Source organism: Enhydra lutris, unplaced genomic scaffold, assembly GCF_002288905.1.
Source record: "Enhydra lutris kenyoni isolate GAN:26980312 unplaced genomic scaffold, ASM228890v2 scaffoldscaffold31, whole genome shotgun sequence".
In the NCBI taxonomy this organism is placed as follows: Eukaryota; Metazoa; Chordata; class Mammalia; order Carnivora; family Mustelidae; genus Enhydra; species Enhydra lutris.
This window is the reverse complement of record NW_019154115.1, coordinates 17153484-17167326: the sequence shown is the minus strand read 5'-3', so window position 1 is coordinate 17167326 and position 13843 is coordinate 17153484. Positions and strand designations below refer to the sequence as shown.

Genomic DNA, 13843 nt, shown 5'->3' with positions numbered 1-13843 from the left:
CACCCCCCCACACACATCCACAAAGATATTATTCAGCTATAAAAATAAATGAAATCCTGCCATTTGTGACAACATGGGACTTGAGGGCATTATGCTAAGTGAAATAAGACAGAGAAAGACAAAATACTGTATGACCCACATACATGGAATCTAAAAAACCTGAACTCAGAGCAACAGATTGGAGTTGCCTGAGGCAGGAGGCAGGGGTAATAGGTATAGGGGGGTTGTGAAGGTAGTTGAAAGGTACAGTAGTCCCCCACCTTACCTGTGATAGATAAGTTCCAAGACCCCCAATGGATGCCTGAAATCATGGATAGTACTGTACCCTATATATACTGTTTTTCCCTAAAATTTTTAAATATTATATATATATATATTTTATAATATATATATTATTTTTTATAATTTATATATTTATATATCTATAAATATATTTATATTTATAATATATATATTACATACCTGTTTTAACTTTTATCAGTTAGGCACAGTAGGAGATTAACAACAACTGACAAGTAGAACAGTTATAACAATATACTATAATAGATGATCTTACTCTCCTATATTCCCCTTTTTATTATTATTATTATTTTTTAAGATTTTATTTATTTGAGGGGCGCCTGGGTGGCTCAGTGGGTTAAGCCTCTGCCTTCGGCTCAGATCATGGTCTCAGGGTCCTGGGATCGAGCCCCACATCGGGCTCTCTGCTCAGCAGAGAGCCTGCTTCCCTTCCTCTCTCTCTCTGCCTGCCTCTCTGCCTACTTGTGATCTGTCTGTCAAATAACTAAATAAAAATCTTTAAAAAAAAAAAAGATTTTATTTATTTGAGAGAGAGTGCACAAGCAGGGGGAGTGGTAGAGGGAGAGGGAGAAGCAGGCTCTCCACTGAGCAGGGAGCCTGATGTGGGGCTCCATCCTGGCTGCCGGGATCATGACTCAAGCCAAACCCACCCAGGCACCCCTCCCCTTCTTATTCTTGTGACGTTATGAGATGGTCAGGTGCTTTACATGATGAGATGAAGTGGAGTGACACAGGCATTGTGACGTAGCCCTAGGCTTCTATTGACTTTCTGATGATACAGCAGAAGGAAGATTACCTGCTCCCGGATGGAAGTTTACCATAGGTAACTGAAACTGGTTAAAGGAGACACGAGGATACTTCTGTACAAACTTGGAGTTAGAAGATAATTAAGTTCTGGGGATGTAATGTACTGCATGGTGACTATAGTTAATACTGTATTTTATATTTGAAATTGTTGAGAGTGTGATCTTAAATAAAACTGAAAAGTAATCATTAGATGAGAATAGACTGAACAGAGGGTAGGGTGGTAAGAATAGGAAACATTTGGGAGACATTAATAATTGGAATTGGTGGAAAAGAGAAACAGTAATAGTATCAGGACCTGATACTAAACATTGTTCTTCCTTTAATAATAACACTCCTGAAGTGTATTGCGACTAAAATAAATCAATTTTGGTTATTTGTTAGATTAATTAAAGTGATATTCTTAGTGTCCTTTTTTCTTTTAAGCTAAAATGAGTTATAAGACTTTTATTTGTCCTTACTTTGTCTTTTAATTTTTTTATTCTGTAATTTTTTATAGTATTTTAGCACACACACACACACGCATATGCACACATGCAGATACCATTTTTACTGAATATTTACTCAGTACCTTCTTTCAGTATGATACCACTCTTGAAACTTATCCTGTGTTCTATTTTTTTTTTTTTTTTTTTTTTAGATTTTATTTGTTTATTTGAAAGAGCATGGGCAGAGGGAGAAGCAAACTCCCCAATGAGCAGGGAGGCTGACTGAGCAGGGAGCCCAACTTGGGGCTCAGTCCCAGGACTAAGATCATGACCTCAGGGCAGACGCTTAACTGACTGAGCCACCCAGGTGCCCCAACTTATCCTGTGTTCTAAACATCAGGTTAGGCTTGATGTCATTCTTTGAGGAGCTTACAGTGGGAATTTCAGAGATTGTGGTATTCCCTGTTGGCCACTTAACAGGAGGGGAATTTTGCTTTGGGCTCTGGGAAGAATTTTCATCCTTACCAAGAAACAGATACATGATGAGAAAGTCTTTTTGTTCTTGCCCTTTCCTTTTTTTTTTTTTTTTTTTTAAGATTTTATTTATTTATTTGACAGAGAGGGAACACAAGCAGGGGGAGTGGGAGAGGGAGAACACAAGCAGTGGGAGAGGGAGCAGGGAGCCCCATGGAGGCCCATGACCTGAGCCTAAAGCAGATGGTTTAATGACTGAACCACCCAGGTGCCCCTGCCCTTTGGTTTTTGTTTTAGATACTGGAGTGAGAAATGATGTCTGAAGCTGAAACTTGTGACCGAGAGGCTGTAAGCCTTTGCACCAAAGCCGGTAGATGGAGGAACAGCAGAAAAGTGTGGTCACTTCAGAGACTCTTTAAACATTCACTTACCATATGATCTAGCAATCCTACACCTCTAAGCAATTTCATCGTAATTTATATCAGAAGAGAGAGACTTAGAAGGCTTGAGTATCTCTTGTCTTGACTATCAACAAAAACTGTGTATGTTTTGACTTTAAAATTTAAATATTTACGTGCCTCATTTTGGTGGTGCCAATATATGAGAATCTGAAATAACAAACTGTAATTCAGTGATTTATTTTTTCTTAACAGACTCACAGCTGTAGTTCTTTAAACATTTTCTTTTAATGACTTAATTTTTTTAGACTTCATACAGCTTCTCAAAACACTCTTACGTAAAGCAATAAGATCACTTTAGTCATTTCATTCATGATAGAGGACCATGCCTGTCTCTTCCACAAAGAGACTCTCTTGCCTTTATAAGAGAGTGACTTCGAGCCAGATGACTCCTTGGTTTTAGCCTATTTCTTTTGGATGTTGCCTCAGGGTGATAGGTACCAGAAAAGTTTCTCCCATTTCAATGTGATAGAATGCCCTAAGATGTCTTCTAGATATCTTCTAGGAAAACTTTTCACTGACCACTGTTGAAGATAGCCATATTCTTCAACTGTGTCATAAACCAGCAGATTTGGCATCAGTTCCCTACCTACAGTTTGATGAATTGGATTTTTTCATTTTACTATTAGCAATAATTCTTTAACCTACTGGAAAATTCTTATAATTTCCCAGTCAAGAAAGTTGTGCATGTAAATCTGTTTTTATTCAGTAAGTGTGGCTTTATTGATGAAGTGATGCCTTCTGGGAAGTGGTAAACCAGTTCCTGAAATGAATTATAACTTTTGATTATAAAGAATGTTTGCAGTGTTATACTTGAAAAAATATATTTCCTCTTAATTCAGGCATGCTTAAATTCATAGAAACTATTAGAATTAAGCTTCTTTTTTTCCCCCAAGGTTTTATTTGACAGATAGAGAACACAAGCAAGGGGAGTGTCAGGCAGAGGGAGAGGGAGAAACAGGCTCCCTGCTGAACAGAGAGCCCAATGTGGGGCTCAACCCCAGGACCCTGGGATCATGACCTGAGCCAAAGGCAGATGCTTAGCTGACTGAGCCACCCAGGTTCCCCTAGAATTTAGCAAGTTAAGAACTTGCTGGCATGATTCTAAAAATCTGTCATAGCATTTACATGTTTAATAAGTTACAAGTAGTTGCAAAATGGCTTGTTTACTAGAAAAAGAAACATTTTATTGCATTTATATATCTCTCCCTCTGTCATTTTTTATTAACATATAGTTGACATACAGTATTTGCTCCAGGTGTACAACATAGTGATTCAGCAATTACTTGCATTATGAAATGCAATTACTTGCATTATGAAATGCTCACCACACTAAGTGTTACCATCTGTCACCATATGAAGTTACTACAATATTATTGACTACATTCCTTATGCTGTACTTTTCATCCTTGTTGACCTACTTATTTTATAACTGGAAGTTTGTACCTCTTAATTTCCTTCACCTATTTTGCTCATCCCTTGAATCTCCCTCCCCTATGGCAACCACCAGTTTGTTCTCTGTATTTATGAATCTGTTTATTTGTTTATTTGTTCATTTGTTTTGTTTTTTAGATTGCACATATAAGTGAAGTAATATGGTATTTGTCTTTCTCTGCCTTATTTCACTTAATATAATAGCTTCTAGTTCCATACATGTTGTCACAAACTGGCAAGATTCCATTCTTTTTTTTTCTTTTAAGATTTTATTTATTTATTTGACAGAGATCACAAGAGGCAGAGAGGCAGGCAGATAGAGGAGGAAGCAGGCTCCCTGCTGAGCAGAGAGCCCAATGCCAGGCTCAGTCCCAGGATGCTGGGATCATGACCTGAGCCGAAGGCAGAGGCTTTAACCCACTGAGCCACCCAGGCGCCCCAAGATTCCATTCTTTTAAATAACTTATATTTCATTACACACACACACACCCCACCCATCTTCTTTATCCATTCACCTATCGATGGAAACTTAGGTTGCTTCCACATCTTGGCTATTGTAAATAATGCTACAGTAGACATGGGGTATATGTATCTTTCTGAATTAGTGTTTTTGTTTTCTTCAGGTAAATACCCAGAAGTGGATTACTGGGTCATATGGTATTTCTGTTTTTAATTTTTAAAGGAATCTCCATACTGTTTTCCAGAGTTGCTACACCCATTTACATTCCCACAAACAGTATATAGGGGTTTCTTTTTCTCCACATTCTTGCCAGTGTTTGTTGGCATATCTTTTTTTTTTTAAGATTTTATTTTATTTTTTAAGGATTTTATTTATTTGAGATAAGAAAAGAGAGAGCACACAAGCAGGGGGAAGGGAGAGAGGGAAAGGAAGAAGCAGACTCCCTGCTGATCAGGGAGCTTGACCTGGGCTTGATCCTGGGACCCCAGATTCATGACCTGAGCCAACGGCAGATGCTTAACCAACTGAGCCACCCAGGTGCCCCAAGATTTTATTTTTAAGTAATCTCTACATTGAACGTGAGTCTTGAACTCATAACCCTGAGATCAAGAGTTGCATGCTCTACTGATTGAGCCAACCAAGTGGCCCATTCTTGTCTTTTTGGTACTGGGTATTCTGACTGCTGTGAGGGGATATCTCATTGTGGTTTTGATTTGCATTTCCCTGATTAGTGATATTGAGCCTCTTTTCATATGTCTGCTTGTCTTCTTTGGAAAAATGTCTGTTCAGGTTTTCTGCCCATTATTTAATCAGGGTATTTTGTTTTTAGGCATTGATTTATATGAGTTCTTCATATATTTTGGGTATTAACCCTTATTGGTTATATCATTTGTAAATATCTTCTGTCATTCAGTAGATTACCTTTTTGTTTTGTTGATGGTTTCCTTTGTTGTGGAAAAGCTTTTCAGTTTAGTCCCAATAGTTTATTTTTGCTTTTGTTTCCTTCATCTAAGGAGACAGATCCAGAAAAATACTGCTGAAGGCTGATACCCAAAAGTTTACTGCCTCCCTGTGTGTATGTGTGTGTTTTGTTAGCTTTTAGGAGTTCTCTGGTTTCAAGTCTTACATTTAAGATCTTTAATCTGTTTTGAGTTTATTTTTGTGTATGGTGAAAAAAAGTGGAATTTCCCCCTTTTTCCAGTAAAAAAGAAAAAGGACAAATCATATAGTTTGTCTTTTACTGCTATCTTTGGAAGTCTTTTTTTTTTTTTTAAGGTTTTATTTATTTATTTGAGAGAGAGAGAGTGAGAGCATGAGAGGGGAGAAGGTCAGAGGGAGAAGCAGACTCCCTCTGGAGCTGGGAGCCCAATGCGGGACTCGATCCTGGGACTCCAGGATCATGAGCTGAGCTGAAGGGAGTTGCTTAACCAGCTGACCCATCCAGGCGCCCTGGAAGTCATTTTTTAAAAATAAAGTTAAAGTATAACTTGATGTTTACCTTGGATGTTCATTTTGACCTGGTTCTTTTTTTTTTTTCCCTTTAAAGATTTATTTATTTATTTAATTTATTTATTGTGAACCCCAGGATCATGACCTGAGCTGAAGGCAGACACTTAACCTACTGAGCCACCAGGCGCCCCCTATTTGACCTGATTCTTTTTTTTTTTTTTAAAGATATTTATTTATTTATTTATTTATTTATTTGACAGAGAGATCACAAGTAGGCAGAGAGGTAAGCAGAGAGAGAGGAGGAAGCAGGCTCCCCACTGAGCAGAGAGCCCAATTCGGGGCTCGATCCCAGGACCCTGAGATCATGACCTGAGCTGAAGGCAGAGGCTTTAACCCACTGAGCCACCCAGGCACCCCTGACCTGATTCTTGAGCTAACTTTCTCATATGTTATCTGCTACTAATTGAAAATAAATCATTTAATATCCTTGTGAAATAGCTTGACTATCCTGTCTTAACACTAATGACTTGAAACCATACCAGCTTCTTTCTAGTTGAATTCTAAGAGGTTTTTTTTTTTTTTTTTTTTAAGATTTTTATTTATTTATTTGACAGAGAGAGAGATCACAAGTAGGCAGAGAGGCAGGCAGACAGAGAGGGGGAAGTAGGCTCCCCTCTGAGCAGAGAGCCCGATGCGGGGCTCGATCCCAGGATCCTGAGATCATGACCCGAGCCGAAGGCAGAGGCTTAACCCACTGAGCCACCCAGGTGCCCCGAATTCTAAGAGTTTTTAGGGTTAATCAGGATTCTCTTGTACCATTTTGTGTAAATATTTGGTTATGTCATTGAAAATCTGTTTTCTATTAAGCAAGACCATCATAATTGTTATTCATTATTTGTTAATTACCAATTATATGTAAGAAACTAAAGGAGATATGATAAGATCCCTAACTTAAAAGGCTTATAATCAAATGGAATATTGAAGTACATATCAATATAATCTGGTACATGGTAAGTTGCAAATGTATACATAGTATACACAGTGGTGCTCCAAGTGTTAATGATGAATTGGTTATAAAAGGTTTCATAAGGGCCATAGGATGTGAGTCAGGCCTTTAAGACAGAAGAGGCCATTCTAGTTATAAGGGCCAACAATGGATGCTCCTTGTGGTAACTTAAAAAAAAAATTAATTTTTAATTAACATATAATGTATTATTTGTTTCAGGAGTACAGGTCTGTGACTCATCAGTCTTACATAAAACACAGCGCTCACCACAAAACATACCCTCCCCAGTGTCCATCACCCAGCCAACCCCTTCCCCCCACCCCGCTCCACTCCAGCAACCTTCAGTTGTTTATAGAGATTAAGAGTCTCTTATGGTTTGCCTCCCTCTCTGGTTCATCTTGTTTCATTTTTCCCTCTCTTCCCCTGTGATCCTCTGCTTTGTTTCTCAAATTCCACGTATCAGTGAGATCGTATGATAATTGTCCTTCTCTGATTGACTTATTTCACTTAGCCTAATACCATCTAGTTCCATCCCCATCATTGCAAATGTCAATATTTCTTTTTTTGATGGCTGCATAATATTCCTGTGTGTGTACACGCATAATATAAATATATATATAAATAATATAATTTTTTAATACAAGAATTTAAATAGGGAGTTTAATAGTAAAGGAATTCAAATGACAAGCTAAAGAGTTTGCAGTAGGGAAGTAGAAAGTATGTTTTTCTATACATACATGCAGGTATACATGGATAATGATGTATGTGATTACTTCACGTAATGTTTCATGAGTTTAAGCGCAATGGAGAAAGTTAGTGACAAGTATAAAAATAACCTCCATCTGTTAGAGTGAACACATATGAAAAGTATGAAGAGCAATAGATAAGGAAGTACACTTTTCCAAATCTTATAAATGAAACTATTACACTAGTGATAATTTATGAAAATTTGGTAGTTAGTTGAATAGCTCAAAATTGTCTGGATAGGCTAAGATCCATCTTTTTCCTGTCTTCAGAGAAATTTATAAGGGAAGAAAATCTAGCCTGACAGTTTCTCATACAAAGACACATACTTGCACCAGTTAAGACAGAACTATCTAAAATATTTTAAGTTTTATTTCCCTTCTCTTACTAATACTGTTTGAAGGACTTTTAGTAAACAACAAAGATAATTGGAGGATATTAAATACAATTGCAAAGCTTCAGTCTAGGACTGCTTAGTATCACTAGGGTTTTGGAAAGTTTTTTATAGAACTTGTTTGTTTCATCAGTAACTTGGATTGGATTATGTTGTTGCTGTCAGTGCTTGATAATGGTGGGGATGGAGGAGGTGGGACGGAAAGGAAATTCATTTGTGATAGGTTCTGTACAAAATTGAAGGAAGAGCTTTTAATTGTCCACAATTTATTTAACTAGACTTAACCCCACTTTTTCTTTCTGTTGGCCAGTGATGAAAAATGGAGCAAATAGCTTTCTTGTGGGTCATATATCCAGTACTAGAAGATAGCATTTATGTATGTGTATATATATGTACTTAAATACATACATATATTATGTATGTATGTAAGTAGGTTCCACTCCCAGTGTGGAGGCCAACAGAGGGCTTGGACTCATGATCCTGAAATCAAGAATTGGATTCTTAACCTACTGTGGCACCTAGGCACCCCAGAGATAGAATTTTATATTAAAGGTTTGCATGTTCCCTTAGCTGCCATGGTCTGCAGCTTACCGAGCTTATGCTACCAGATGAATAACTAGTCCAGATGGCTAAACTGTTGGAGAGTATAAAACCAAAACCCATTTCAGGAAGCTATTCACTTTGTTCATTTTTGGATAAGGTCCATTCTAATTAGTGCTAACTTTCTGAATTTGTTTTAAAATTTAATTTTTAACTCTTATGTTTCTTGATTTTTACCTAGGTTACCAAATACCCTCCTATGTTTGAGATCCACAGACTACATGCCCTACAAGAACAAATCAATGATTTTTCATCTCCTGGAGATACATTAGAAACATAAATATGGTGTCAAAAGATCTCCTTACTTTTCTCTGACTACGGTTTATTTGGACGTACTTTTGTATTGAAGAGAATTATACGGACTGAGGCTACTTGTGCAGAGACTCTGTCGTGTAAAATCATGGACCATCCTAGTAGGGAGAAGGATGAAAGACAACGGACAACTAAACCCATGGCACAAAGGAGTACACACTGTCCCCGACCATCTGGCACCTCAACGTCCTCTGGGGTTCTTATGGTGGGACCCAACTTCAGGGTTGGCAAGAAGATAGGGTGTGGGAACTTCGGAGAGCTCAGATTAGGTAAGGACTTGGTTTTATGAGTGACTTACAACAATGACAGCTTTGGTGTGTTTAAGATAAGCAGTTATAATTTCATGAGAAATTTTCTTAAGGAGGACTTGTTATTTTAAGAACTAAAGAATTTGTGAAGGGAACTATAGTCATTATCAGTTATAATTGTATCCAAGGTTCATCTCTGTGTATGATAGGCTTTTAAATTTACCACGAATTCTGAGATTTTATGAGGTAGGGAGCATTATATACAGATATCAATAAAATGAAAATTCTGATTTAGTTGGTCTGAGAGGTAAACCTAAGTTCTTTTTAACAAACCTCAGGTGACCTAGATGTTGTTGGTCCTTGAACCACACTCTAAGAAGGGAGTAAGGTCTTGCTTTAATTCTGACTCTACCCCTGATAAGGAATAAATCCTTAATGAGTAATACCCAGACTTAGTCTATAAGGATATACTTCCTGTTCAGAGAGGCTTTCCAACTGATACTATGTTTGCATTTCTTCCTGGAAATACCAACATCAGGATTGAGCTAGAACTCCAGGGAGAAATTACGTGATTTTATTTCCCAACCAGGGAAATGGATTTTTTAATTTCAAGTATGAATTTGTGAGTATGATGATGAAAAATGACAAAACCAACCAGTTTGAAGATGTGAAATTGGGAAGAAGATACAGTAGGTATTTATAAATTTTTCAGTGGCCCTTCCTGGATGAATTGGGAAGAGAAAATGAAAGATCTTATATGAAGTTGGACATCAGCTTGGAGAATGTAAAGAGGTTCCCTTTTAGGCTAAAGTGTTTGCTTTTTCTCCATAGCTGTTATGGGTATGGATGATTATAAAGACCCATTGTAAGAGACTCTGCCCCTTGAGGGAACAGGAGAACAGGAGTGTGGAAGGGTAACATGATTATTGTTTGTCACCTTTTCTTCTTCTGTTCTGCAGAAGAAGGGAAAAATGTCTCTGGTCCCCCATAGAGAGAATCAGGGAAGCATCACTACACTAGTGAGAGATCACTGGGTGCACAGTTCAATTTAAGGATGCTGAGTATGAATTTATTTTTACTGGTAGAAGGCCAGCAGCCTGGAATTTTAAGACCTGACTAGTGTAATGGAAGGCGCTTTATATTTAGCGATGTTCGAGTTAGCAAATCTAGCAGATGCTACTGAGAATAGGAGTAAGATGTGTAATTTCACACTGCTTGAGTTCCTAGCAACTACTGAGTTGTTTTAGCAGCTAGTTTCGTGAATATTCATTTATGTCATGGATTGACTTAGCTCTAACATCACAGTAGTAACTTGAATTAAATAGATTATGACATAAGCATCCACAGAATTACTACTGAGAAGCAGTTTGATGCATATGAATTCTTGCTTTCTCAGAACATCATAAAATTGTTTGATTTCTCTAAAGGTAAAGGAAAACTTCAGTCAGTAAAAACTGGAAATCTGTCTTATTTAATTATTTGTATTAGATGATCTTTAAGTTTACATGGAAATAGAAAATCTTAGTGAGTTAATAGGATAAATTTGTACCCATATGTATTTCAGAGTCCTTACGTGAATTTAGGATAATTTTGGTAGTTCTCATTTTGGCCCTGTAATCTGTAGAAAGACTTCTCTTTCTTTTGAAGTGGTTTTAGTCTTTTGTGCTTATCAAGTTTTCATTAGCCCTGGGACCATATTGTCATGACATTGTATGTAGGAATACTTTTTTATCAACAGAAACCAGAAAACAAACTTCCAGAATCATTTGACATCTTCCTAACATCAGGGTATGCTATATACTCCATTCCACTGTTCTTTGGGTGTGATTTTCGTAAGTAGGAGATTGTGCAGACAACAGATGATATAAACTAGAAATTGCAAACTCAAGACAGGTACAGATGGGCCTTCAGCAAGGCTGCCACTTACAAGGCCATGCTTTCTTCTCCACATTCATTTCTTTATCTAGCCACACTGTCTCTCTGGCCCTCACATAGCCAAATGCATTTATGCTTTCAGAGCTTTTGTACTTAAAGTACCTTCTACTACAGAATTCTTCCCCCAAATTTTGCTTAGGTGGTTGTTTCTCATCCTTCAGGCTTTACCTTTTCTTTCCTTCTCAGAGAAACCTTCAGTGATTTCTTCCCCACCTCCATTTAAAATGGCACATTTCTCTCCTAGCTATAAAGCCAAACACTTTATTTTATTTAGTTTTTTAAAAGATTTTATTTATTCACTTGACAGACAGAGAGCACAAGTAGGCAGAGAGGCAGGCAGAGAGAGGGGGCTAAGCAGGTTCCCTGCTGAGCAGAGAGCCCGATATGGGGCTCGATCCCAGGACCCTGGGATCATGACCTGAGCCGAAGGCAGAGGCTTAACCCACTGAGCCATCCAGGCGTCCCCAAACACTTTATTTTAGTCATCACATTGATCACTACCTGAAATGATTTATTTGTGTTTATTTACCTGCTAATTGTCTCTCCTTACTTGAATATGACCCCCTTGGAGGGTGGGGATTCTGTGTTATTTACTGTTGTTAATCTGTGGATTGGATAGATAGATAGCCAGATGAACAGGAAGAGAGAGAAAAAAAACAAACAAACATAGCCTCCTTCAGGCTCCTGGTATGTGGGGGTGGGGGTGATGGTAGGTAGTGGCCTTAGTACCACTGATTTAGGAGACCTCTGGATTCCAGGTAGAGAAACAAAGAAGATAATGCAGTGTTAGTACATTTTGGTTCTCTGCAAAACTGTTTCTACCCCATCATTCATTTAACAAACATTTTTCTTTTAAGATTTTATTATTTATTTGAGAGAGGGTGAGAGATTGAGCATGAGCAGAGGGAGAGGGAGAAGCAGGATCTCTGCTAAGCAGGGGGCCTGACATGGGGCTTGATCCCAGGAGCCCGAGATCATATCCTGAGCCGAAGGCAAACAGTTAACAGACTAAGCCACCCAGGTGCACCTTAACAAACATTTCTTGAATAATTACTAACTTACTAGACTTTGGGAAAGATAGAAAGAATAACAAAATGTAGTTTCTATCCTCCAGAATCTGTCTCACAGTCTACTGGTAGAAAGAAAAAAATTATAACACGAAGTGATAACTATTATAATATATTAAAAACTGCTTTAGCAGAGGTTAATGAAGATTTCAGAAAGGAAGCATTATTTGAGAATAGGACAAGACTTCCACTGGTGGGCACAAGGAAGAAGGGCTCTCCAGCAGTAGGAACACGAAACATTATGAAAGTAGCAAATGGTTAACCCAGCAACATGACTGGGTTAATGGATGTGAAGTAAAAGAAGTAATAGATGACTCCATCAGGGAGGTTGGGGCCAGATTGTGAAGTGTTTAGATGGTACTAAAGCATTTGGACTTTATCCTGTAGGTAGCGGAGTAGAATCATCAAGGGTTTTACAACCAAGAGTGGCATGATCTGGTTTGTATTCTAGATGGAAAGATAATTCAGGTAGTTGTAAGATTAGATCAGATAAGAAAGAGATCGACATCTTGTGAATTTTGCTCTAATTGTAAAACTTGTCACATTGTATTATCTTCCCCCATGTCTCTGGGTCAAGATTAGCTTGATGGTAGTACTTTGCTTCATTAATCTTTATATTCTCAGCTTCTTTTTACTGCGTATGGCATATAATAGATATTTAAGAAATGTTAATGGGTACTTACAACATGTTTGTTTGGCTTTACAGTCTGAGTCAGAAATGGCCAGACCTGCCTTAGCTTTTAGCTCTGAAAATGGCAGTGAGATGGAGAGGAAGGGATGAATTAGGGAGAAATTTCAGGAGTAGATTGTAGGCAGGATTTGACCCCCAGTATTTGAGGGAAAGCTTTCAAAGATGACTGAATTTGCCAGCTTGGAGAGACCAAGGGAATGAGGAAACTTTTAATGGCAATAGGAAATACAGGATTAGAGTTGGTGGTAGGGAAGACAGGTAGTTAATACACTGACTTTGAGGAGTGTGCAGCACATAAGCAAAAATGTGAATCTGAGACTAAGAAAATTTTAGGCTTGAGGTAGGGATAAGGAGGTCATCACTATGTCGGTGTTAATGGACACACAGTCACAGATGATGAGATGATACTTTATGGAGTTTGTATGAGTGGAAGAAAGGTGCATTTAAGGAATGCTGGAAGAGGAAGGGCTTGAAGAGTAGTGAGGTTGAAAAGTCAGAAGAGTTTTTTCAAATTTTACTTTAGAAGTTTCTCCAGGGGTGTCTGGATGGCTCAGTTGGTGGAGCATGCAACTCTTGATCTAAGGGTTGTGAGTTCAAGCCCCATGGTGGATATAGAGATTACTTAAAAATAAAATCTTTAAAAAAAAAATGTTTATCCAAAGATAACCACTAATTTAATTTAATTTTCTAGAATGTATATCAGGACATATTTTAGAAATGTAATCAAACTGTAGTATAAACGTGTTTTTATCACTTAATATAGCACGGATTTCTTTTTTCAGTTTAAATACAGATCATTCTTGGGGTGCCTGGTGCCTCAGTTGGTTAAGCGTCTACCTTCTGCTCAGGTCATTATCCCAGGATCCTGAGATTGAGCCCTACATCTGGCTCTCTGCTCAGCAGAGAGCCTGCTTCCCTCTCTCCCTCTGCTGCTCCCCCTGCTTGTGCTCTGTGCCTCTCTCTCTGTGAAATAAATCTTTTTAAAAAATAAAAAATACAGATTATTCTTTTTTTGAGAGAGAACGCACGCATGTGAAAT

At 37.9% G+C, this 13843-nt stretch overlaps 1 protein-coding gene across 8 annotated transcripts in view; it reads left to right on the top strand.

Annotated features, from left to right (window-relative positions):
* LOC111153189 (casein kinase 1 gamma 1) overlaps positions 1-13843 on the top strand; it is a 194812-nt gene that overhangs the window by 75103 nt on the left and 105866 nt on the right. For 7 of the 8 annotated variants that reach the window (XM_022512049.1, XM_022512045.1, XM_022512052.1 and 4 more), the window contains exon 1: positions 8740-9132. In XM_022512049.1, the coding sequence (XP_022367757.1) occupies positions 8952-9132 (181 nt within the window). In that variant the 5' untranslated portion in view covers positions 8740-8951. Of the gene's footprint in view, positions 1-8732; positions 9133-13843 lie in introns of those variants that run through there. The other variant, XM_022512050.1, reaches the window with a different exon arrangement.